The sequence below is a fragment of the Felis catus genome, chromosome X (assembly GCF_018350175.1).
Source record: "Felis catus isolate Fca126 chromosome X, F.catus_Fca126_mat1.0, whole genome shotgun sequence".
Classification (NCBI taxonomy): Eukaryota; Metazoa; Chordata; class Mammalia; order Carnivora; family Felidae; genus Felis; species Felis catus.
In genome coordinates this window covers 126,532,934-126,557,890 of record NC_058386.1, presented here as the reverse complement: position 1 = coordinate 126,557,890, position 24,957 = coordinate 126,532,934, and the positions used below count along the sequence as shown (strand labels likewise).

The 24,957-nt window shown below is 48.3% G+C and overlaps 2 protein-coding genes across 2 annotated transcripts; one reads left to right on the top strand and one right to left on the bottom strand.

Moving 5' to 3' along the window:
- The first annotated feature begins 10,286 nt into the window (after positions 1–10,286).
- Positions 10,287–11,249, top strand: LOC101095561 (olfactory receptor 10V1-like). Its single transcript, XM_004001064.3, has one exon. The coding sequence runs from the start codon at positions 10,287–10,289 to the stop codon at positions 11,247–11,249; it is 963 nt and encodes a 320-aa protein (XP_004001113.1).
- A 7,391-nt stretch (positions 11,250–18,640) lies between these two features.
- On the bottom strand, positions 18,641–24,889 carry LOC105259688 (sodium- and chloride-dependent creatine transporter 1-like). The gene is given in 12 exon segments (XM_045050887.1): positions 18,641–20,793; positions 21,249–21,416; positions 21,504–21,604; positions 21,697–21,760; positions 21,763–21,804; positions 21,881–22,018; positions 22,140–22,252; positions 22,839–22,963; positions 23,054–23,157; positions 23,244–23,378; positions 24,226–24,342; positions 24,345–24,889. Coding segments are annotated over 12 exon segments (1,338 nt in total). The 5' UTR covers positions 24,525–24,889; the 3' UTR covers positions 18,641–20,742.
- Positions 24,890–24,957: the final 68 nt, after the last annotated feature.

The window sequence follows — 24,957 nt, the reverse complement described above, 5'->3', positions numbered from 1 at the left end:
TTTGCTCCTGAGGCCCAGCCACAGTCCTGTCCTGGATTTCTGGGAGACAACTGCCCACCCCCTAACTTGATATTCTTATAATAAATTCCCACGGCTTCCTGGGCTAGTTGTAGTTGGTTTCTGCTAGCTTTGACAAGTGAAATCCTAACTGGTGCATCAGTTTGTTCATCTTTCAGAAGGAGATCCACGTCTATGGGAATTAAGGAGGCTCCATCAGACACTATGTTCCAATTGTTCAGGCAGGGTGAAGAAAGATGGCAGAAGTTTAGACTCTGTGTGGTTCTATTTTGCCAGCTAAGAGATCTGGTTGAATGTGAAGAGTAGTGAGGGAGGTGAGGCTGGAGGCCAAGACAATGGCAGCACAGTTTCTTTTATGACGTTGATGTGGAGACCAGAAGGCAGATTGGGCACATGTCCCCTCAGAAAGCCACTCCATGTCAGCTCTTTCCCTGACATTGCCAAATGCAATCACTATTAGTATTAGGTTGGAATAAAGAATTCCCATAAGCTTCATCTCAGAAAGTTGGGCTTACAGAAGTTCTGTTGGGGCCAGATTTGTCTCCTTCCTCCAGCTGCCACATATCCCAACCTTACCTCCAGGCCTGGCCCTTCTCAGTTAGTGGATGTGATCCCCCAAGGTGCTGTGCTGACTCTGCCTTTAAAATGCTCTTGTGCACTCTACACAAGAACTACTGAAAGTGAGATTCACAAAACAGTGATGGTCCATGCAGTAAGTTCAATAACGTCCCTCCAAAATTCATGTCCACTTAGAATCTATGGCCTAAGAAACATAGTCTGCAAGTTGATGATGGTCTGCAAACTGTTCCTGGCCTGTGAAAAGGACAGAGAGCAAGTATATATGCAAACAAGGTGAGTTTATGTGTGTTGAATATAATAATAAAAAATATGGGCTTGTATTTCATATGTCTTTTTTGTTAATTTCACTAATAAATTCTACTATATTTTACAAAAGTATCAATCCATTTTGGATTGGAAATAGTATTTTAAAAGAAAGACAAAGAAAGGTCCTTCACAAAAGGAAGGAAGAAAGAAGAAAGAAAGAAAGAAAGAAAGAAAGAAAGAAAGAAAGAAAGAAAAACACTACCTTAGGGGTGCCTGGGTGGCTCAGTTGGTTAAGCGTCCGACTTCAGCTCAGGTCGTGATCTTGCAGTTTGTGAGTTCGAGCCCCACATCCAGCTCTGCGGTGGTGGTGCAGAGCCTGCTTGGGATTCTCTCTCTCTCTTTCTCTGTGTGTGTGTGTGTATATGTGTGTCTGTCTCTCTCTGTGCCCCTTCCCCACTTGCTCTCTCTGTCTGTGTGTGTGTGTGTCTCTCAAAATAAAATAAAATAAAATAAGCACTACTCTAAACAACAGCTAATAAAAGGCTGCTGCTATTTGCTGCTGAACCCTCTCCCCCTTATAATGTGTATTTCATTTGTCATTTCAGGAGATATCTGGAATGAGGATTCCATGCTCTCAAGGTACTATTTTACTCAAAACTTATCATTGGTTTTGTATTTTGTTGTGTCAAAGCTAAAACATCTTTATTAACTATTCTGATACAGAAGTAATACAATTTCTAGATTCTGGGAAGGTGGCAGCAGTGGCAATAACATCATTTTTTAAATTTCACATCCCTCTTCTACCCCCAAAAAAATGAGACAAAGAGAGAGAATAAGATAGCAAAGTCTAAAGTCCGAGACAAGTCTACAACAAAACTAGATGACAAAGGACCCCCATGAATTCTAAAATGTGCACTAGCTGAAACCTACTGTTTCAAATGTACTGTTTCAAATGTACCTACTCTCAGATAATTCCAACTATGGAATTCTTTGTGGTCGCCTAAATACAAGGTGAGAAAATAAAGAGAACCTATCAATCTGTGGCTAACCTTTGCAAAACAAGAAGAGACTGTTTAGGAGAAAATAATCAGCCACATTGTTTTGTCACACTCTTTTTTTTTTATTTTATAATAGTATCTTTTATTTAAATATCCTAAAAATATTTTATGAATTTTATACATAAGAATTACCCCTTCTACCTTTGAGATGCAACGTTTGTGTAAACCATTTATCCTGACCTTAACTTTTTCCTCCTTTTTGTGTCTAACTGTAACTATAACTGCTGTACAATAAGTCTTGATTATCTGGGCTGTGATAAGTGAGCTCTAGAACAAAAAATTAAAATTTTATTTACTTAGACTACAGAGAAGTTTGTTATGTTGCAAACTTGGTCGACGAGGGAAAGATGACATTTTTAATAAATTGTAATATATATCTATTGGATATTCATACAGAATAAAATTAGTGTCTGTACCTTGAACCACGGGAATCTGCCCCAAAACCCAAGAGCACATTTTATACACTGTATGTTAGCCAATTTGACAATAAATTATATAAAAAATAAATTAAAAATTCCTAAAAAAAATACACCAAAAGTGAACCCAGATAGACTTTAGATACACATATTAAAAGCAAAAGAAGAATCTTCTTAAGATAAAAACTTAGGGGAATATCATCAAGTTCTTTTGGTGGACAAAAATTTCTTTTTTTTAATTTTATTTTTTAAAATTTACATCCAAATTAGTTAGCATATAGTACAACAATGATTTCAGGAGTAGATTCCTTAATGCTCCTTACCCATTTAGCCCACCCCCCCTCCCACAACCCCTCCAGTAACCCTCTGTTTGTTCTCCATATTTATGAGTCTCTTATGTTTTCCCCCTCCCTGTTTTTTTATATTGTTTTTGCTTTTCTTCCCTTATGTTCATCTGTTTTGTATCTTAAAGTCCCCATATGAGTGAAGTCATATGATATTTGTCTTTCTCTGACTGACTAGTTTCGCTTAGCATAATACCCTCCAGTTCCATCCACGTAGTTGCAAATGGCAAGATTTCATTCTTCTTGATTGCCGAGTAATACTCCATTGTATATATATATATATACCACATCTTCTTTATCCATTCATCCATCGATGGACATTTAGGCTCTTTCCATACTTTGGCTATTGTTGATAGTGCTGCTATAAACATTGAGGTGCATGTGTCCCTTCGAAACAGCACACCTGTATCCCTTGGATAATACCTAGTAGTGCGATTGTTGGGTAGTAGGGTAGTTCTAATTTCAGTTTCTTGAGGCACCTCCATACTGTTTTCCAGAGTGGCTGCACCAGTTTGCATTCCCATGTTTTGTCACATTCTAACGGAATACATGCATCAGTTCCACAGAGAAGGGCTCTAGTGCCCCAGGTGTGAGGGCACAGGGTATGGCTTCCTCATGATCTGCAGGCAGGCATGGGACCCACAGACAGTATGGTGAAGAAGGGGACTGGAGTTCACTCTGGGGACCAGAAGCTAAGAAACCAAAAGAATTCTCAGGCACCCCGTGAGGACTGCATTCCTGCCCACTTGGTACCACAATTTCTAAGAAAATTAAACACAAATATTAGCACTTAAGTTGAGAATTTGGAGAAGTAAAGAAAGGCCAGAGTTCTGAATCAGCTGAGAGATACTACAAAAGTTCCATCAGGTGGGGAAGCAAAACACAATCTTTATACTGGTAAAAGCTGGCTGGTGGGTACAGCCTGTCTATAGGGACTGACTGGGCTTGCTAATTCCCTATACTTCCCTCCCAGTCTAGACTTGAAACAATGCACTGGGGGAAGGTTTGGGGTCTGAAGAGCAGATTCGCATTTCCAGTATCCCTGCCTCCCACTCAGCTGGGTGGAAAGAGAGGAGAAAAAGACCAAATTTCCCACACTCAGAACCTTTGTCAAATTAACCACTCAAGGAAGAAGTGTAGACCTATGGATGCCCACCAACAGCATATTTCACTGCATCTGCATGTGGCATCTCCTTCCTTGAGGAAACCACAGGAGAAAAGAGTTATCCTCCGCAACTCACACACACATGACATTTCACAGATTTTTTTAAATCTCTTTACCCATTGGGCTTAACTATTAATGAAGTCTATGGTGTACCCACAGCCAAAAGTTTACTCCTTACTTTATTTCCTCATTCAAATTATTTCTAGTCACCATTGTGTAATATCTTGTAATATCAGAGGTTTTACAAGATCAAATGGCAACCATAAGATACTCTAATAATAAAAGCCCAACATACAAGATATCCCAGACATAAACCCATAATGAATTTTCTGGGAAGACAAGACAATTCAAAATTGTCCTTGCAAGTTTAAATTTAAAGACATTAGAGAAAAGCCCAAAATAAAAGTATTTCAAACTTATGAGCTCAAGTTGAAACAACTGAAGTCCCAAACCATGCTCTCCAACCTCCCTTCTGCTCACACTCTGAGGTTCTGGATGATTAATAGGGAGTTCTGCAGTCTGGGCCACCATTCACAGGAATGGGTTCTGTTCATTCAGGGTGTCAGAAATTAGATTATTTCAGTGCTAACTCACCCAGGATGTTCCTATTACACAGTCTAAACAGTTAATAGGATCACACAAATATCCACTCTTGGCCCTGTACCTACCAAATTTGGAAGTCAAGCCAATGTCCAGGTCCAGCAGAATGATGCTGTCAGAATTCAGTGCTGTGTTGCCCCAAATCCTATCAGATTCTGTGATGTCTAACTGGAGGGAAATGCAGGAATTGTGGGTAATTTTGAGTGGTGGGGTAGCTGCGCTATCACTGCTTTAGAACATCTAGGAATCTGCAGAGGTAGCAACTCCAGTACTTACGTGTCATTTGAAGGGCCTTTCCTTCAAAGTGTTCAATTCAGGTTTAAACTTACTTTCCATTCCCCCCTGGGTAATCATGGTACTAAAGCAAGCATGCACACTACCTGGTGAAAGAGCAGGTACTGTCAGCCCTGAGCCGAAGTGCTGTGTCCGCTGACCCTGCCAAAGATTTGTTGTGGCCTTGACCTCTGTCTCCAGGCCAAGTTGCTCTCTCGGGCTTCCGTTGGTTTCCACTGAGCCAGCTTAGCTCAGAAAGGCTCAGTGATTTTGCTTACCAGGTCCCTCTCTTGCCCTTTACAACACATGCAGGGCAAGATCATGTCAAGGAGGTGTTCCCAAAGCCTGATACATGGCTTTTATCTCCATTAGAAAGAAGAAGAGCTTTTGTATTAGAAACTGTGGCCATAGGGGTGCCTGGGTGGCTCAGTCGGTTGAGTGTCTGACTCTTGATTTTAGTTCAGGTCATGATCCTGGGGTCGTGAGATTGAGCCCCACATCAGGCTGCACACTGGGCATGGAGCTTGCTTGAGATTCTCTGTCTCTCCCTCTGCCCCTCTGCCCCTCTCCCCAACACATTCTCGCTCGCTCGCTCTCTCTCTCTCTCTCTCAAATAAAAAAAAAAAAAGGAACTGTGGCCAAGAAGAGAGACTAGCCAGAGAGGAGGAAGAGGAAGGTAGAGGGGCTGGAAAAGTATCACACACCCATCTTGGAGTGTTGGGAGCCCCTCTGAGAGGAGGATCACAGGCAGAAACCATTGGGATGATGGAGGGAGGTTGATTCTAAGCACAAATAAGGCTTTATGGGGGTCCTGTTTCCTGTTTCATGCTGTGGCAAAATGCTTCTCCTTACTGCTGCCCAGAACCCAGCCCTGTGCTCCCTCCAAGGAATGGAAGATTCTGAGACATGGCAATGGCTTTGGCCTGAGCCCTGGTATTCCTAAAAGGGCAGTGATGGTAAGGAGACTTTTTTCTGAGCAAGTCAGTAGGCAATGGAAGTGAACAAAAGGAAGAGCTGTGGTCAGCAGCCCAGAGCAGCTGCAGCATGTAGAGTGCTTAAATAATGCAGGTGAAGCATTCGGGGGACCCCAGAAGTAGGCTGGGCCCTGCTTTGCCAAGATGCAAACCATGGAACAGGTCGGACATTGGGCTATATGTAGCCTGGGACTGGGGAGATGAAGGTATTAGACAGAAGGTCAAGTCAGCTGAGTAGTAGTGTTCTCAAGAGCTCACCACTTTTATTCCCCACCTGATTCAGGTAAGCTACTCTGAACACTCAGGGTTTTCACATTAAAAATAGAGGGCCTGATAACTCAGATTGTGCCCCTTTGTAGTCATTACAAAGACTCATGGATTCTCAGCATTGTGGATTGGGGGACTTAAAAAGCCACCAATCTCGGGTTTCATTGCCCAATTTATGTTCCTTCATAGCAAGGCTTGTTCGCTTGATTCAAATCCAGCCAAGCATGTACACTTTCTGCCTCTAAAATCAGCCCAAGGCCCATTCACATACTGTTGATCGCACATTGAGGGCTGCACTTTCAGCAGATCTGAGTCAACCTCATCAAGACCTACACGGTACTTTTTTTGCAAAGAAAACATAGGTCACTGGGTTTGGGTTTGGGTGTAGGTTCAGCTCTATGACCTGGAGAAGGCTGTCCCCTTGGTGGGGAATCACGGGGACAGCCTCCTTCCTGACCTCTCCTCTAGGACTTGCAGAGTCCTGCCTTAATGACTATTTAACTCAAGTGACAGAATGTGGCAACTCCTCTAAAGACACTCCCTTCTTAACAGCCATCAGGCAATACTTCTGAGGGCTTGCTCCCTGTGGTCCAGACACACAAGAAAGCCACCTTCTGGGCTCTAGGAAGCTGTGCTGCCAGGTCCAGGCCACTTGTCCCTGCCATTTCTCCCCTGAAGAAGCTCTGTTCCTCCTTCTCAAGCCTCCTCACCAACAGCAGGCGATAGCAGAAGAATGTCTGACAGGGCTTCTCCAGGATTTCCACTCCATGCACTGACCTGCCCTTCCCAGGTAACACCAGGGCTGTTCACAGGGCATGGGAGAGCAGCAGGAAGGACACACTAGCTGTAGAGCACAGCAGCTGCTTCCCACTCCATGTGCGGATGTGCTTTGTACCATAAAGTGTGATAAGAAACAGGTAGAGACCACTTTGATTCAGAAGTAATAAAACACTAATTAATTTATCATTTATTTTATGTTTTATTTAGTTTTGTTTACATATTATTTAGTTTTGTTTACAGATTATATTTGTTATCATGTGTTATTATTATTTAATTACAATTAATTACATTATAGTGCATCCATACTGTAAAAGGCAGCAGTTAAAAAGAATGAAGTAAAGCAATGTGTATTCACTGAAAACTTGTCCCAGACATATTATTAGGTGAAAACATTAAGGGCAGTAGGTTTATATACTATTATCCCACTTAGAATTTTTTTTTGAGAGAAGAGAGAGAGCAAGCGGGGAATAGGGGCAGAGGAAAAGAGAGAATCTTAACTCAGCACAGAGCCCCATGTGGGCCTTGATCCCATGATCCCACTATCTGAGCCCAAATCAAGAGTCAGACGCTCAACTGACTGAGCCACCCAAGTGTCCCCCATTTAAGCTTTTTTTTAATGTTTATTTATTTATTTTGAGAGAGCAAGTGCATGCACATGCGTGTGAGTGAAGGAGAGGCAGAGAGAGAAGGAGAGGGAAAGAGAGAGAGACAGAGAGAGAGAGAGAGAGAGAGAGAGAATTGCAAGCAGGCTCCAAGCTGTCAGTGCAGAGCCCAACATGGGGCTGGAACCCATGAACCATGAGATCATGACCTGAACTGAAATCAAGAGTCCAACACCCAAGTCATTGAGCCACCCAGGTGCTCCCCCATTTAAGCTTTTTAATGTGTGAGTGTGGTGAATGTTTATGTATATATGTGTGTGAATGTGTGAATATGTGTATATATGTGTGTGCATGTGTGTGTTAATGTATGCATGCACATATGTATGTGCATTGTGTGTCTGTATGTGTGTGCCTGCATGTATGTGTTTGTGTTTATGTGTGAGTGTGTAGGTGAGTGTGTATGTGTGTACATGTGTGTCTATGTTTGTTTTGTGTATGTGTGTGTACATGTGTATGAGTGCACATGTGTGTGAAGTGTCTGTTTATACACATAGGACGAAGCAGGAAAGGAAATGAGCCTCACTGCTAAGAGTGGCTCTCTCTGGGAAAGTGGGAGTAGGACTGAAGGAACAGAAATTTTTACACTGACTTCCACTTCTCACTTTTTAAATGTTAGGATTATGTATGACTTTTACTTTCATTTGTGTGTTTCTCAGTATTTTCAAGGTTTAAGGCCCAAATAAAGCAACCCAATATTTCTGCAGCACTGCCTTGGGGGAAAAGAGTGGAAATTATTTGGTGTGACAAAGCTAAAGCCAAGGGTCCTAGCCCAAGGAAGATTAACATGAACCAGGAAATGCACTCTCACCCACAGTTATCAAGGGACAGATGGGCTCCAGGGAGGCTGAGAGCAGGGAGGCAGCAGAGCAAGGAAGCCAGGCTGGACTGTGTGCTTTGCCAGGGCAGGGGACTGCGGGTGGGAACTTACTGTCGTTTCTAGTCAAGGTTGATGGTGGGGGTAGGAGCGGGGCATGGGTCATCCAGGGAAAAAGACTTCATGACCATGTACTCTGAAGTGCAGAGTGGTCAAGTTGCCCTTTAGGGACCCATCCAACTGTAAGACTCCACATGCCATTTAGGTCAATAAAAACCAAAATAATAGTGTAACATGCAAGTGGCTGCCATACTGGAATCAACCATTGTCTAAGCCAAGCAAAGCTATCATCGGAATGGTTTTTCGGGTTTCACTGAACCCACTTTGAATCTCAGTGGCCCCAGTAGACATGGTACATACCTAAGTGACCATCTGTCCTTTAGGTGACAACTCCACTCCCCGGGGACCCTTAACTCCCACTGATTCTAGATTTGTTATATCTCTAGAATCTTTAGAAATCTTGTTCTGTCTTCTGCTGTGATGGAAGGAGGCACAGGAAGAAATCTAAGGCTAAACACAAGGTTTCTTACTTGTATTTGGCTCCTGCCAAGTGAAGAAAGAAGCAAACATGTTCCCCAAAGTCCAGGAGGCTGCTGGGTCTTATCCCCTCTCTCCTGCACTCTGGAAGCAGACCAGCCAAAGCTATTGTCTTCCTCCCACCCCCGCCAGGCACTCAAACTCCCATTGTCCTGAGAGTTGTCATTCTCACCACAACTCTCTCCTAGCTCTTTCTGTTTCATTGCCACCCTGTACAGGACCCACACTTTGCCCTCTGTTCCTCTCACTCTACACCCTCCCTGGGTGATCATGGCCTCAGCCATCCCCAATACTTCACTGAACCCTTCCTTCAAGCCTATGTTAAGCACCTACTCAGTGCCTAACCCTGTATTAACTGTGAAGAATGCAGAAATGACCAACAAGCATTTATTCAAGAAATATGTATTGATACTCCCAATATGTGTGACCAACTGTTTTAGAGGCTGAATAAGACACCATGGAGCTTACTACCATGGAGCTCATAGGTTGCTGGGTTAGACAGAGAGATCATAAAAAAATCACAGAAGTCAGTGATAAATAACATAGTTGTGGAAGCCCAGAGTGGGAACCTAAGTGAAGTACTAACTCAGTCCAAGGGTCAAGGGAGGTATATGGAAGGAGGTGACACATAAGCCAGGGCCTCCCTGGGACCGAGGACCACTGAAAGAGAAGAGGCAACAACAACTGCTGGTTCCACTCCTTCCTCTCCTGGTATTCCCAGGAATCCTGTGACTTTGGGGGAGGTAGTAAAGGAAGGGCAATACAGCCTATGCACACAGTCAAAAGTGTCTTTATTTTTTTTAATTAAAATGTTTTTTTTAACATTTATTTATTTTTGAGAGACAGAGACAGAGCCCAAGTGGGGGACAGGCAGAGAGAGAGTGAGACACAAAATCCAAAGCAGGCCCCAGGCTCTGAGCTGTCAGCACAGAGTCTGACACAGGGCTTGAACCCACACACCGTGAGATCACTACTGAGCTGAAGTCGGATGCCTAACCAACTGAGACACCCATGCACCCCCAAAACTGTCTTTAAAATCAACTCTCCGGACCTTACATCCTACAAGAATTCCCTACACAATCAATGACCCTGCAGGGCCCGCCTCTGTTTAAACCTATTTAATAACATCAAGCTCAGCCCCTTCATCCCCACTCAAAGACAACTGTTCAAAATGTAAAAGAAAGACTATCTTTAAGGTCTATGAAAAACAAGTCCATATATAGACTTTACTCATTCCAGTTCATTTTTTATAACTCAACAGGTGAACTAAAGTGACCTCACAGTGAACAGTTCATTCTCAGTGAGCAGAGGGCAGAATTCAAAAAAAGGTAACAGAATGAAGACAAGGGCCAAGCCCAGCAAAGGGAGGTGGAGGTCCTGCAGAGCCAGCTACACTCCCATCTCTAGAAAGAGCCCTAGGGTCTCCCACAACTTGGAGAATTGCTAGAAAACTGCCTTTTTCAAGCCAGGAATTCTACAAAGGAGAATGTAACATGGCCCAGTTTCAGAAAAACCACACCTTAAGCTCTGAGTTTATTATCTTGGGTTTTGGGGACCTGGGTGAACTGCAAATCTTCTTTTTTGGACTCTTTCTAATCATGCATCTTGTCACCCTAGCAGGGCACACAACTATTGTGCTCATCACCCTCGTTGACTCCTGCCTCCAGACCCCCATGTATTTCTTCCTTCGCAATCTGTCCACCATTGAAATTTGCTATATATTGGTGATTGTCCCTAACATGCTGGCCAATTTCCTGTCCAGGAGCCAGCGGATGTCCTTCCTGGGCTGTGCCTTGCAAATGCACCTCTTCATCGCCCTCGGTGGCGCAGAGTGTTTCCTCCTGGCCATGATGGCCTATGATCGTTTTGTGGCCATCTGCAACCCCCTGCGCTACACAATCATCATCACCCGGACCGTCTGTCTGCAGATGCTGACTCTGGCATGCATCAGCGGCTTTGCACTCTCACTCGCCCTTACTACACTGATATTCCTACTGCCCTTTTGTCAGTCCCATGAGATCAATCATTTTTTCTGTGACATCCCTGCTGTGCTATTTCTGGCCTGCTCAGACACAAGAGCCAATGAGGTTGCAGTCTTCTTCGTCTGCATGCTCATCCTGTTGATTCCCTTCTTGCTGATTCTGCTCTCCTATGCATTCATTATTGCTGCCATCCTCAGAATCCACTCAGCTGAGGGAAGGAGCAAAGCCTTCTCCACCTGTGCTGGGCACCTGCTGGTCTCTGTTCTGCACTATGGCTGTGCAATATTCATCTACATTCGCCCCAAGTCATGCTACACCCCAGAACAGGACAAAGTTGTGTCCTTAATCTACACCAATGTAACTCCGATGCTCTACCCTATGATCTATAGCCTGAGGAACAAGGAAGTTAAGGGTGCTCTCAGGAGACTTCTGAAGAGCTATAACCAGATGAAGCACGAACCCAATGCAAGGTGAAGGGAAAGATGGGGTCTGCCAGAACTAACTTGGACCCCTTTCAAGAATCCAGATGGTCATCCCACAGCACACCTTGTGGCTCCACTCCTCTCTCTGAGGGCTGCTTCATGGTTCTGTGCACCTGGGCACCTTACTGCCCCCTTTCTTGTGTTCAGAGAGATAGAATGAATCCTAAGGCTTTCCAAAATGTGGAAGTTCTGGGGTATTTGTGGATGTTTCACTGTTCCTTCATGGACAATTGCATCTATCATCTGGAGCACTGTAAGAGACAAAAACACTGACGGAAAGAAGGTCATGACCTGACCCAAACAAAACATTAAGGCAACCACTTCTCTGGCCAAAGAGCTAGCAGTAACAAAAACACAAGGAGCTCCCAACTCCAAACTACGTACAGTAAAACAGTAGAAAGGCAGAGCCAACCCTGAAGTTGAATCCCACATCAGAAAATAACCTGGAGATCACCTGGATCAGCAGCACCACCGGAGGCCTGTAATGTGCCCCATCTTCATGACATTTAGCACCCTCACTAAGGCATTTTACAATCTGCCCCCCTTCTGGCCTCTGGGCCAGCTGACTCCTTCTCACCCTTCAATGCCACTTATTCCTGGCAGCCTGTGCACACTGCCTCTCCTCTAACCCCACCTGCCAGGCTTAGGTAGGTGCCCCTCCTTTTGGCCCCGCATGCTTACTCATCACGTAGTACTGAAGTGGTTTGTTTGTCTCCCTGACCAGTCTTAGACTCCTTGAAGGCAAGAATTATGATTAATTTCTGTCACTCCAAAACCTGGTACATCATAGGTGTTCAACAAGAAGTAATTGAACTGTGAACCCCCATGAGCTTTGGTATAGGAATATCTTCAGACCCCAGATGCTAACAGAATTAAAGCCTTCAATATTTTGCTGAGCTGAGGCCTCTGTGATTCAAGGACTCAGGTCAGGTGTAATAATCCCCAAAAAAGTGTTTACTGGTGCTACTTCCACACCACACGCTGAGATAAATGCCATAGATCCCTGTGTTCCCCTCCATCACAACACTTAGGAATAATTCTTGAATGAATGAATGAATGAATGAATGAGCACCTTGTATGTACCAGGCACTGGACGTGGGACTTGGGGTACAGAAAAGCATAAGACATTGTCTATGCCCTCAAGGAGCTCACAAATTAGCCTGTGGGATTAGGTACCAAAACAACTTGTTTTAATGCAGTGGTTACAAACCATTCATAGGAAGAAGTGACTAGTCCCACCATGAAATCTATGAACACCCACATGCTGTTAAAAAGGTCAGGAAGGAGGGGGCCTAGGACCCTGATGACCCTTCATTGGACAACTAAACCAACATCATCACCACCTCCCTCTAGACTTCATGTTCAGTCAACAATACATTTCCTTATACTTTAAGCCCATAAAGCATTCTTAACTGATGCACAGAAAAGCATCATGAGCATCAGTTATTTCCACCCTTGCCTGCTCTCCTCAGTTAACAGCTCTGACCACTTTGCTTATCATGCCTAGGTGATTACCCCATCTTCTACCACAAAAAGACCCTCAGAGCCACCAGAGGGGCACTCCTCAATGAGAGCAACAGAACTTGAAGGGCAGGAACCATGTGGATCATGTTTCTAGTGCCTGGACCAACTTGCTCTTTGGTCAGTGTGACTGGAAGTCACTGAGGGAAGATGTTGACAACACAGAAGAATCCACTAAAGGCCCTTCCCAGGAGCTTACAGACCAGCAAATTCCTGGGGATAGATAGTCCAGGGCTATCAGTGCTATGCTGAGAGAGGAGTCCATGTTGCTATCAAATGAAGCGATACTATTCCACACCTCCTGAGATTGTGGTGAGGATTGCAAGGGACAGGGATGAAAAGTGATGCTTAGACCAGCCCCTGGGCTACAGAGTGCCAAATTCATGGTAGCAAGGATTAGCCACATCTTAAGCAGTACTGGGCCCCTCCACATTACCACAATGCTAAATGAAACCCATGTGGCTCCTGAGAGAGAGGGGGAGAGACTGTGGCTGATGTCACCCGCTCCAATCCCACCTGGGCCCTGGACCTCAGGGACCTGCAATGCCCTTATAAAAAGGTGTGTGGTCACCCCTTTATTTGGACAAGTTTGGGTGGGTGCTTCTTCTTCTATCACTTCAAGAAACATTAACTCCCACATCTCTCTCCCCAAAAATCTTTCCCTACTCTCAAAATAAACTAGTGAAATGTTGACAAGTGTTAGAGCTGGGTGAAGGGAAGGTGGTTTTTTTTTAAATACTATTCTCTCTCCTGTGTGTAATGTGTAACTTCCATAATAAAGAGTTTTAAAAGGTAAAGGAACTGATGAGTCTCCATTGCCCAAGCAGTTCCCTTGCTTTGAATGCTCTCACACATCTTTGCCATGTATCTAACCTCCATTCTTCCTTGAAGGCACAGCTCAAATACCATTTAGTCCACGACCCATTTTGATTATTGCCTTGGTCCTGTTTCCATTGAAGGCAAGTGTAATGATAATGTCGCTGACAGCAGTACAGCCTCATGTTCCCGTCCACCATGGCCTTGTTATGTGTGAAAGAAAGAAGTGACTGCGCCAACCCAGGCAGCTGTGCGCATGCACACGATACACACACACACACACACACACGCACGCACACGCACATGCAGCCTGGAGGCAGAGGGGCAAAGACAAGAAGTCCCACCACTCCAGGCAGCACACAGTATCCTAGGGAGGAGGGACACATCTGAGACCACAGGGTGTGGGGCAGGGAGTGGTCAGGGGCAAAATGACCCTACGCACCTCAGTGGTCTGGGGGGTGGTGGTGTTCCCAGAGGGAAGGAGCCATGGAATCTGTATGGTGAGAGACAATGCACACTTGGCCTAAGGTGGCCTGGGAAGGGTGGCTATGATACACTTACAGGGATTGATGGGAGGGCATAAGATGAGAGCATGAGTGGCTGTGGGAACACCTGTCATCAAGACAGGAAAAGGAGACAGAAGACTTTGGAGAGCAGCGGAAATATAGTGAGGTTGGTTGGAGGTTAGTTGGGTTACAGGCACCTACAGGAGTTTATGTGCCTAGTTTATGTGGCTATACTGACTTGAAGCTCAGGAATTCAAGAAAAATGTTGAGTATCTGGCAACTGGCAAAGAGATCAATGTTGATTTAATCACCACTTTCTTTGAATGTGTACGCCCTGGCCCTGCCACCTCTTACCCATAGTCATCACAGATTGTGCCTACTGTCTTTTTAAATATATTTACTACATTCCAAGCAAGTCTTCTATGATTCAGAAACATGAATGCTGTGACTACTACACAGCAGAGGTGGCCAGGCCAGCACCGGCACTAGAGAGAAGAGGGCTGTGAAGTGCTGAGCCCTCCTGAGTATCTGGCTGTGCATGCATGGTTTTTGTATTCACAGACATATGGGATTGTATATGGGAGTGCCTGGAAGAGGTAGAAAAGCAACATATTTCTTCATGTAATATTGATTAAATGCTGATGAACCAAGCTATCACTTGTGCCCTGGAGAATAACTTTCCAGGTAGGATGAGCATTATGTGTGCAATTTACAAAGGATGCTTTTTGGAATGGCTCAAAGTCTGTGTGCACTGGCCCCGAGGTGGTTAGCCTGGGCCTGAGATCTGGTGACTTCAGGGACTTCATCACAACCCTCCTAATTGCATCAAGAAAAGGTGCCAATTAGAAGCACTTTCAAAGGAAAGATTGGCCTCCAAAGAATTGAACAAAACTACTAAAACTTCAACAAAGTAGTTCACTTGGGAACTAATTAGAAGTTTTGCTGAAGAACAATTACTGAGTAACTTTCTTAATTTGTGTTCTGCTTACCAAGGTAATCCATGCTCACTGTAGAAAATAAAGAAAATATGGGCAAGTTTGGAGAAGAAAGTAACAATCAATCATTTCACGTACTAAAAACAACCACAATGAAAATGTTGGTATCTTTCAGAATGAGATGAGCTCATTCATATTTCATGCTTAGAACACAGACTAATCACCCAATAATTGTGGCTGTTATTATTATTCCATTGTTGGTAGGCTTAGAGAAGTCTTCCCCATTCAGAAAGCATATAAAGCTCATCTAAACTTTCTTCTGCTATTTCTTATTCATCTTATTGTGTGTATAATACACAAATGCTTTCTCCTTATAAGCAATTGGTATAATACAGAAAAACACAGCGCAAGCGTGGGTGTGGTCACACACTTCCATTTACCAGCACTGTCTCACTTACATTCTAAGTATTTCTTGAATTCATCAACTTTTCCCCTTTTCCACTGCTGAAATACTAGTTCAAGCCATCATCATCTCTCTCCTGAAAGCTATTGACACTAAAGTTACTGGTTTCTGAATTCACCACAGTCCCCCTCAAATACAGTTTCCAGATTGATCTTAAAACATAAATTAGATAATTTTACTGCCTTTCTTGATGCCTTCCTGTGCCTTCCATTGCACTTGAAGCTAAAATCCATATTCATTACTGTGGCCCACCTCTTTCTCATCTAGGAACTGTTCTCTCACTGAGCTCCAGCTATCCTGATTTATTCATGCATTTATTCCACAAATATTAACCGAATGTCCACTATTGCTAAGCACTAGGCCTGCAGTGGTGAACAATCCAGGCAGAAATTTCCGCCCCATGGAGCTTACAGTCCTGCAAAAGCAGCAGACAATACATAGGGTGAATAAATAGTATGTTAGATGGCAATGATTACTAAGGGAAAAGGAGCATGGAAGAGAGACAGGAGATAGGGGTGGGGGTTCATTTTAGTGACAGTAGCCAGGAACATCCTTGTTGAGGAGTAGACACTTGAGCAAAGACTTGAAAGAAGTGAAGGAGCAAACCTCATGGAAATGTGGGTAAGATAATATGAACAGACCTATAATAAGAGATTGAACCAATAATAAAAAAAATACCCATCAAATAAAAATACGTGACCAGGTAGCCTCACTGGAGAATTCTACCAAACACTTAAAGAATAATGAACATTGATCCTCCTCAAACTCAAAAAACAGAAGAGGAGGGAACGGCTCTTAACTCATTCTATGAGGCTGACATTACCCTGATACCAAAGCTAAGTAGAGACACCACGAAAACAAACAAACAAACTACAAGTCAGTATCCCTTATGAATACAGATGCAAAAACCCTCAGCACAATACTAGCAAACTGAATCCAGCAACATATTAAAAGAATTACACAGACAGAATCACCAAGTAAGATTTGTTCTAGGAATGCAAGGGTGGTTCCATATGTGAAATCTACCAGGGAATCAATAAAACAAAGGGGAAAAAATCCCAATCATCTTAATTGGCGTAGACAAAGTTTTTGACAAAATCTAACAACGTTTCATAATGAAGACATTTACAAAAAACAAAACAAAACAAAAAAAAAAACCCTAAGAATATAAGGGAACTTCCAAGACATGATAAAGGGGATTTATGAAAAACCCACAGCTAACATCATACTCAGTGGTGAAAGACTGAAAGCTTTTACTCTAAGATCAGGTACAAGAAAGGATGCCGACTTTCAACAGTGATTTTCAACGTTGTACTACAAGTTCCATCCAGAGCAGTCAGGCAAGAAAAAGAGATAAAAGGCATCAAAAAAGTAAAACTATCTCTATGTGCAGAGGGCCCGATCTTATATATAGAAAACCTCAAGGAATCCACAAAAAACTGCTAGAGCTAATAAATGAATTATGGAAAGTTTCAGGTTACAAGAGCAACACGCAGAGATCAGTTGTTTTTTGGTACACCAGCAATGAACAATCTGAAGATGAAAATAGGAAAATAATCCCCCCGACAATAGTATCAAAAGGGATAAAATACTTAGAAATAAATTTAACCAAGGAAGGGTAAGTAAGGATCATACGTGAAAACTATAAAACATTGCTGAAAGAAATTAAAGAAGACCTAAATAAATGAAAGACATCCCATTTAGGTTGTTGATTCATTTTGAGTCAATTTTTGCATATGGTGTCTGGCAGGGGTCCAACTTCATTCTTTTACACGTGGATACCCAGTTGTCCCAGCACCACTTGTTGAAGAGACTACTCTTTCCCCACTGAATGGTCTTGGCAGATGGCAGTACTACCGAAAGTGATCTAAAGATGCAAGGCAGTACCTATAAAAATTGCAACGGCTTTCTTTCTTTCTTTCTCTTTCTTTCTTCTTTTCTTTCTTTCTTTCTTTCTTTCTTTCTTTCTCAGAAAGAGAAATGTCGATCTTTGCATTCACGTGGAATTGCAAAGGGACATGATCAATCAAAACAATTTTGAAAAAAAGGAATAAAATGGGAGGACACACACTTGCTGATTCCAAAACTTATTACAAAGCAACGGCAATCAAAGCAGTGTGGTATTGGCATATGGGGACACATATAGACCAAAGGAATAAAACTGAGAGTCCACATGGTGCCGGGAGGAGCATCAGGAGCTTCATCTATATGCTTGCGCCTCCTACTCCAAACGCTCTGCGAAGGGCAAGACATGGCAGAGGCAGACACAGCTCATTTCCCCCTAAATAGAAAACCACCTAAGGATCTAAATTCATCCAGCAGCCCTTTGTCCATTTCCTTATTTTGTTCTGAGCATCGCATTCTACTCAAGGGGAATATCCCACCCTTTCCACGGGAGATGCCACAAAGAAACGGGGAGAAATGAGTAGATGATAAGGTTGTTCAGATGGAGAAAAATACAGAATGGATATTCTGGGGTATGTGGCTAACAGAGACCTGAGGTAAGAAAAGAAAATGGGGCTGTAAAGGCTGAAAAAGTGAGAAAAAGAGGAACAGAAAGAAGACGAAGATGATAAAGGAAAGGACAAGGAGTCAAGGATGGCAATAATGGTTATTTTGTTGAAAAGGTTGGTTTTAATAGCGATTTTTTTTGTCTCTAAGGCAGTTAACCCCCCATTACCAATCTCATAACTTTTAAAGTAAAAAAAAAAAAAAAAAGGAAATTCAAGACACCAGAGGATTTGCTTTTAATGTTTATGCTCTTCTTGTATACGCAACACCCTACTCTATGTGCCTTTACATAGTCTCGTCCTTTTGTGGCACTTTAAGCAGTTACTAAGCTTGCCTGGCACAGTGTGTGTGTGTGGGGGGGGTAGGGGGTGACACTGACTGGCCTGGAAAGGTACAGGAGGTTCTTGTTGGTCTTGGGATGGCAGGAGCTCTGGTTCAGGTGCATTTGATGTAGGCTCAATAAAGTAAACATTGTTCTGTTACAATCCTACAATTGACATTCATGAATTTTTTTCCTGTAAATATTCTTTTTCTTTTTTTAAGTCTTATTTATTTTGAGAGAGAGAGAGAGAAAGAGCGAGAGAGCGAGTGAGCAGAGGAGAGGCAGAGAGAGGGAGAGAGAATCCTAAGCAGGCTCTGCACTGTCAGCGCAGAGCCCAACTCAGGGCTCGATCTCACGAACTGTGAGATCACGACCTGAGCCGGAACCAACTCAGACGCTTAACTCATCGAACCACCCAGGTTCCCCTGTCATATTCTTTTCAAAGGGGAGTGTGGTGCAGGTATGGGCATATTCAGACACAACAATGGGCTTGAGAGAAAGTCTAGAAAATGTCTCCAACACATATGGGCAATAATTACATAGTGAAGTTGATGTTGAAGATCAGTAGGGAAAGGATGACTTGTTTAACGACGAAGGTGAATAACTGATTGTCAGAAAGCCGTTGTACCACCCCCACAACCCTCCCAGCTGGCCGCCATTGTACCTCAGCCCTGTCCCTTCCAGGGGGTGTGTTTCAGACCTGGAAGCATTTGATGGAGGATTGATAGCAAGGCAGGCTGGGGAAGAACTATATGAATGGACTTCCAAGAATGGGTCCACATCGTGAGGAAACATTCATTCCTTGTGCATGTTCACCAAGGTGTACCCAGTACAGAGGGGGCTTTTGGTAATCAGGTAGATAAGACGACCCCTTCTGTGCATGGCAGTCAGCCTCTTTCCCCAGGGACCCCGGTTCTCTTTTTTAACGCTTATTTATTTTTGAGAGACAGTGTGCGAGCGGGAGAGGGTCAGAAAGAGGGAGACAGAGGATCTGAAGCCGCCTCCATGCAGTGAGCACAGAGCCCGACGTGCAGCTTGGACCCACGAACCGCACTGTGAGATCATGACCCGAGCTGAAATCAAGAGATGGCCGCTTAACCGACTGAGCCAACCGGGCACTCCCTCCCCCCGTTGCCCCGATTCCGACTCAGTGGGCTCATGATAAAAGGGGCCATGGGGACAGAAATGGCCGTTATTCACGGGCTGAACAACACGGCCTTCACCTCGGCAAGACTGATCTGGGTATTATTACTGCTCCATGCCCCATCTACCAAAAACAGAGGCCCACATAATGGTGTCATTCTTGAGAGAGATCACCCAGGCGATCTGCTGAAATGTTGACTACATCGGACCCCCTCCCTCATGCAGGGGGCAACAAGTTTTCCTTCCTGGAATAGTCTGTCTACATACGTACCTGCCCTCCCTGCTGACATGGTTTTGCCGGCAATGCTGTCCCTGGACATACCAAAGTCTCATTCACCGTCACGGTCTCCACAAAAAGGCTGCACTAAACTGACTTTGCAGCATTTCCCTGGCCATTTGGGGCTCCTTGTGCTCTTGCACCAACAAGCCAGAGGGGTTATTGCATTGGCTGGGGAGAGGTATCCTGGTGATCCAGAGGAGAGAGAGCCGCTGCCCTACATTGGGGTTGGGGAGAAGTGTGCTGGAGACCCACAGAATTTGGGGGGCGGGGGCATCTCCTGGTACCGCTACGTGGGAAGGTAAAATTCAGCGGAAGATGGCAGTGAGTCCTTATGGCCCAGCAAGGGCTCAGCCCCCTTGGGAAAGAAGGCTTGGGTCACCCCATCCTCATGAGCTGGGATGTTGGCTGAGGGCAAAGGGAACGGGGAGGGAAAGGACGGCAGATAAAAGAAACGAAAAGTGCCTATGCGAGCCTCACGTCTAATGTAGAAGTGAGGACTGTAACCCTTAGGCCTGCTTGATTTCTTTGTCACTTTACCCATCTTTTCATTTGGACTAGCTAATTTCCTCCTTGCCCCATGTTCCCTCTACTATTTTATTCCAGCTAAATTGGTGGAGGTGAATTTAATAATTTAGCCCACGGATTACAGGCTATCCACACGATTTTACGGATGGAGTAAAGATGCAATTAGCACCATCCAGAGATGGACAGGCTTTGAGTCTCTGCAGCCGTGGAGAGAGAGCATGCGCTCACGCTTTGAAGGACAGTGGCAACACGGCAGGAGGAGACCGTGGCTGCTATCATGCTTGCGGGAAAACTGACATACCGGGTTGACGTATACAAAGCACTTGAGAGAGAGCCTGGAACACAGGAAGCGTGAGCTACTGTGACGTCTTACGAGACGAGTGTTTTTGGTGCCAAGTAGCCATGGGGAAGATCTGTGCTGGATTCTGCAGCTTGACTCCACGTCCTCTATTCCAACCTTCCTCTAGTGAGCCACCTTGCCCTGCACGAGTGTTCTCACAGGTGTCTCTGTACCCTGCTAGAAGAGAAACTGGGGCAGGGATGCCCGACACAGGCAAGGGGCAGCTGGCTGCCACCTGGGCGTGTCCCCTCAGGACTGAAGTCGGCTGCGCAGGAGTTTGGAGTTTTCCCACCACCTGCCACGGGTGGGGGTCCGGGGCCCCTCCCACAGGCACTGACCACACCCCACACTCTGTCCTAGGGAAACGGGGCAGGGGCTAGGGACAGACCTCTCTCTCCTCCCCCTGCCGTGACCTCGAGACCTGGAGGCTCAGCGTTCCTTCCATCCACCCCCCTGTGGGCCGGCCCAGAGACTTCTGGCCCAGAGACTCCTAGCTTGATGCTACATCCTAGTAGTGGGTGGGAGAAGGGGCACTTGGGAGGAAACGCCTTGATCCGGTGGGTGAGAGGGAGGGAGGGAGGGAGGGAAGGAGGGAGTCGTGCAGGGAAGAGGGGGTGCAGGGGACTGACCTCAGCCACGGTCCCCTTGGCCCTGAGGAGGCAGCCCAGGAGGTGGAGGGGCACACACAGCATGGAGGAGAGCGCGAAGCCCCAGCCCATGGCCTCGCCCCACCACGGGTACACGTAGGTGTTGTAGACGAGCGGCTTGTAGTACACCACGTTGAAGATAAAGATGACCTGCAGGTGAGAACCCCCCGCCGCGCGCTCAGCCAGCGGCGGGCCCTCGGCACCCCTCCCCCGGCTCGGGCCTCCCCCGGCCCTTACCATGCAGACCAGCGGGGTGAAGAAGGACCAGCACCATTTCATCCAGGGGCAAGGGCGGTACCCGATCATGCAGGCGACGTCGTCCATGAAGCGGTCGGCTCCTGGGGCGAGCGAGGCGGGAGGGCTGGAGCCGGACGCCCCACCACCCCTGCTCCGGCCCGCACCCCCAGCTCGCCCCGGGGCCCGGACCTACCGTACACCCAGGCGACCACCACGCACTCCCAGAAGGCCTGCCACAGCAGGGTCGTGCTGCTGGGCTGGCCGAGTAGTAGTCAAACAGCTGGAAGACGTACATCCCGCCCTGGGGACGGAGCCGGGTCAGGGAAGGTGGCAGGCAGCGGGAGGCCTGGGGCGGCCCCCACCCCGCCCCCACTCACATCAGTCACCATGGAGAGGTCGATGACAAAGCAGAGGGCGCAGCAGAGGGCCACGGAGATCTCCCTTTGGAAACGGAAGTAGTAGGAGGCCGGGAGGAGGTCGAGCAGGCCGGTGATGAAGCCTTCCACACCTACAAACTGTGGCCGGGCGCTCAGGCCACGCCCTTGCGGCCACCTGCCAGCCGTCCCCCCTCGCCCCGGGGCCTCCCCCACCCTCCCGGCACCCTCCGTCCTGTCCCCCCCCGCCCCCCCTGCAAACCTGGCTGTCCAGGCCGAGCAGCAACAGCATGAAGAAAAACAGGGCAGCCCAGAGGGGGGCCACAGGCATTAGCGTGACGGCCAGGGGGGAGGCGATGAAGGCCAGGCCGGGCCCTGAAGGGGGAAGCGGCAGGGTCTCGACACCTGTGTCCCGCGCCCGCGTTCCGTTCCGTCCGGCCTCGTCACTGCCCGCCGCCCTCCCCTTCTCCCCTTCCCTGAGCTTCCAAACTGAAGCATGACGCCGGGGCGGGGCGTGCGGTGGCTGGGGGCCTTTCCCCTTGAGTCAAGGTGTTGCCGGGGGGGCCTGAGCCCGCAAGAGCGGGGTGTCTGGCTCAGGCTCCGGGTCTTGCCGGCCGGCTGCCCTTGTGGTCACCGGTCACCGTTCACCCCGGAAAGCCCCTCCTCTCCCTCTGCAACACTCGGCCGAATGTGAGGGGCTCAGCCCAGGGCCCCGGGGAGGGATGCACGGATGGACGGACGAGAGCTCGAGGCCCCCCGTGGCCCGGCCCGCGAGGCTCCGGCTCGGGGCCAACGGGAACAGCTGTGCCTCGCAGTTGCTCGGCCAGGCCTCCCTCGGCCCCGAGTGACGGGACAAGCGAAGTGAATCTGTCTCTCGTTTCCCAGAACGTCTGTGTGCACGTGTGTTCGCGGATGGGGTCTGTTAGGACGGAAGGCCGGGCGGAGAGGTCGGGGTCCTCACCTGATTCCGCCACCTTGGAGATGTGCACGCCCTGCTCTGCGGCCATGAAGCCCAGGATGGAGAAGACCACGAAGCCAGCGAAAAAGCTGGTCCCGCTGTAGATGAGGGCCAGGATGATGGCGTCCCTGGGGGCAGAGGGGCCGCGGGGACTGGTCAGGCCGCCTGCTGCCCGAGGATGCGTGGCGGGGGCGGTGGGGCAGCCTTGCGGCACCTACTTGTAGCAGTTGTTGTTGAAGCGGTTGTAGCTGCCCAGCGCCGTGAGGGCGCCCAGGCCGATGGCGAAAGAAAAGAAAATCTGGGTCCCGGCATCTATCCACACCTGGAGATAGACCAGGGCGGGGAGGAGGTGAGGGGCCCTGCCGGCCTGGCCCGCCCCTCGTCCCGTCCAGCCCACCGCCCCCTCACCTGAGGGGACCCCAGCTTCGACCAGTCAAGCTTGACATAGTAGATGATGCCATCCAGGGCGCCGGATAGCAACACCCCCCGCACCAACAGCACGATAAGGACCATGCAGGGGAAGGTAGCCGTAAAGTACACGATCTGGGGCGGGGGGGGGACGGAGGGGGGACCTGCTCAGAAGGGGCCCTGCGGCCCCGCCTCGCCACTTAGGGGCCCCCAGCCTCAGCAGGGGGACAGGCGGGCCACACTCCCCCCACTGTGGTACGGTCCACTCCGAGGTCAAGCGGGAGGCCAGCCTGCAGCCCCCCCTTCTACTCCTCAGAGCCTGGGCTCCTCCTGAAGGAAGTGGGGTGCTCAGCTGGCCATCGGCCGCCCCAGCAAGTATAGGTCAGCTGTAGAGAGGGAGGGCGGAGGCAGGACCTTCCCCGGCTGGGGAGCAGGACATGACTTGGAGGCAGGTCCCATGCCTCCTGTGGTTCTCTGCACAGAGGCAGGGTCCTGGGCAGGACGGAGTGGACTGGGCCGGCCGGAGACAGAGGCGACAGCGAGGTGACCGCGAAGACCTCTGCCTCCGTCCCACCCTCAGCAGAGCAGGACAGGTAGGCAAGGGAGGGCCACGGGCCGGGTCCCCCCAGGCTGGCCGCAAAGCAGAGAGTGAGGAAGTAGTGAGTGAGGAAGAGAGGGAAACTGGGGCGGGGTTGCCCGACACAGGCAAGTTCAGCTGGCGGTCGCCTGGGCCTGTCCCCTCAGGACGGAAGGCAGCTGGGCTGGAGTGTGGAAGTTGCGGAGGACTACCCAGGCACGCGTGGGAAATCCACCGGGCTGGGTTCAAGGACCTGCCCCCGCCTCAGGCCCTGGCCCGGTCACCTCGCAAGGCGTGGTGCCCCTGCCCCCCCCCCTCCGCGGAGACACCCCTTCTCCCCACCGGCCATGCTGTCCCCACCCCTGCCATCATCACCCACCCCGACCCGCCGGCCTCCAGCTGTACCTTTCCTGTTGACTTGACCCCCTTGCAGACACAGAAGTAGGCCAGCACCCAGCAGGCCGGCAGACACAGGGTCACCTCCCAGTTGAGGGCCCCTGGCACGTCCAGCCCCCCCCCCCCCGCGAGAGCCGCAAGACTTTGTTCCTGGGGGAGGGACAGCCCGTCAGGGCTGCCACAGCAGAGGGCAAAGCGACCGGGGAGCTGTCGCCGGGGCGGTACTCCCCCGTGCCGCTGCCCTCGGGTCCAGCTGGGTCCCCCTGGGCCCCTGGGCCCCCGGGCCCCCGGCCCAAGCCCGCAGCCATTGCGGTGTGGGAGGCGGGAGCCCGGGAGCCCCCGGCCGGAGGCCGGTCGCGCCCTCGGCGGTGTACCCTCCCCCAGGCTGGCAGGCACTAGGGGACTGACGGCGCCTGGGACCTACAAATGGTGAGGGAGCCAGGCCCGTCCCTTCCAGCTCCCCTAGGGGCCGTGCGGGGCGTGCTCCCTGAGGACAGGCAGGGCCTGGGAGTGGCCCCTGCTCGGCATCCCGCGTCGCCCCCTCCCCCCCGGCCCCCGGGGACGGGTCCAGGCACACGCAGACCCGAGCCGTACGGGGAGCCCACAGACAGGGACAGGCACGGTGCTGTCCAGAAGCGCCTGAGCACGGCCCACGCCTCGATGCCCGGGACCCGGCGGGCGGCGGTCAGCTGGCTGCTGGCACGTGCGCCCGGCTGGCGCCTGCGCAGACACACGCTTGGG

Bases quoted from the DNA above. Each gene is read 5' to 3' on its own strand.
- LOC101095561 (XM_004001064.3), top strand. From the start codon at position 10,287: ATGGCCCAGTTTCAGAAAAACCACACCTTAAGCTCTGAGTTTATTATC.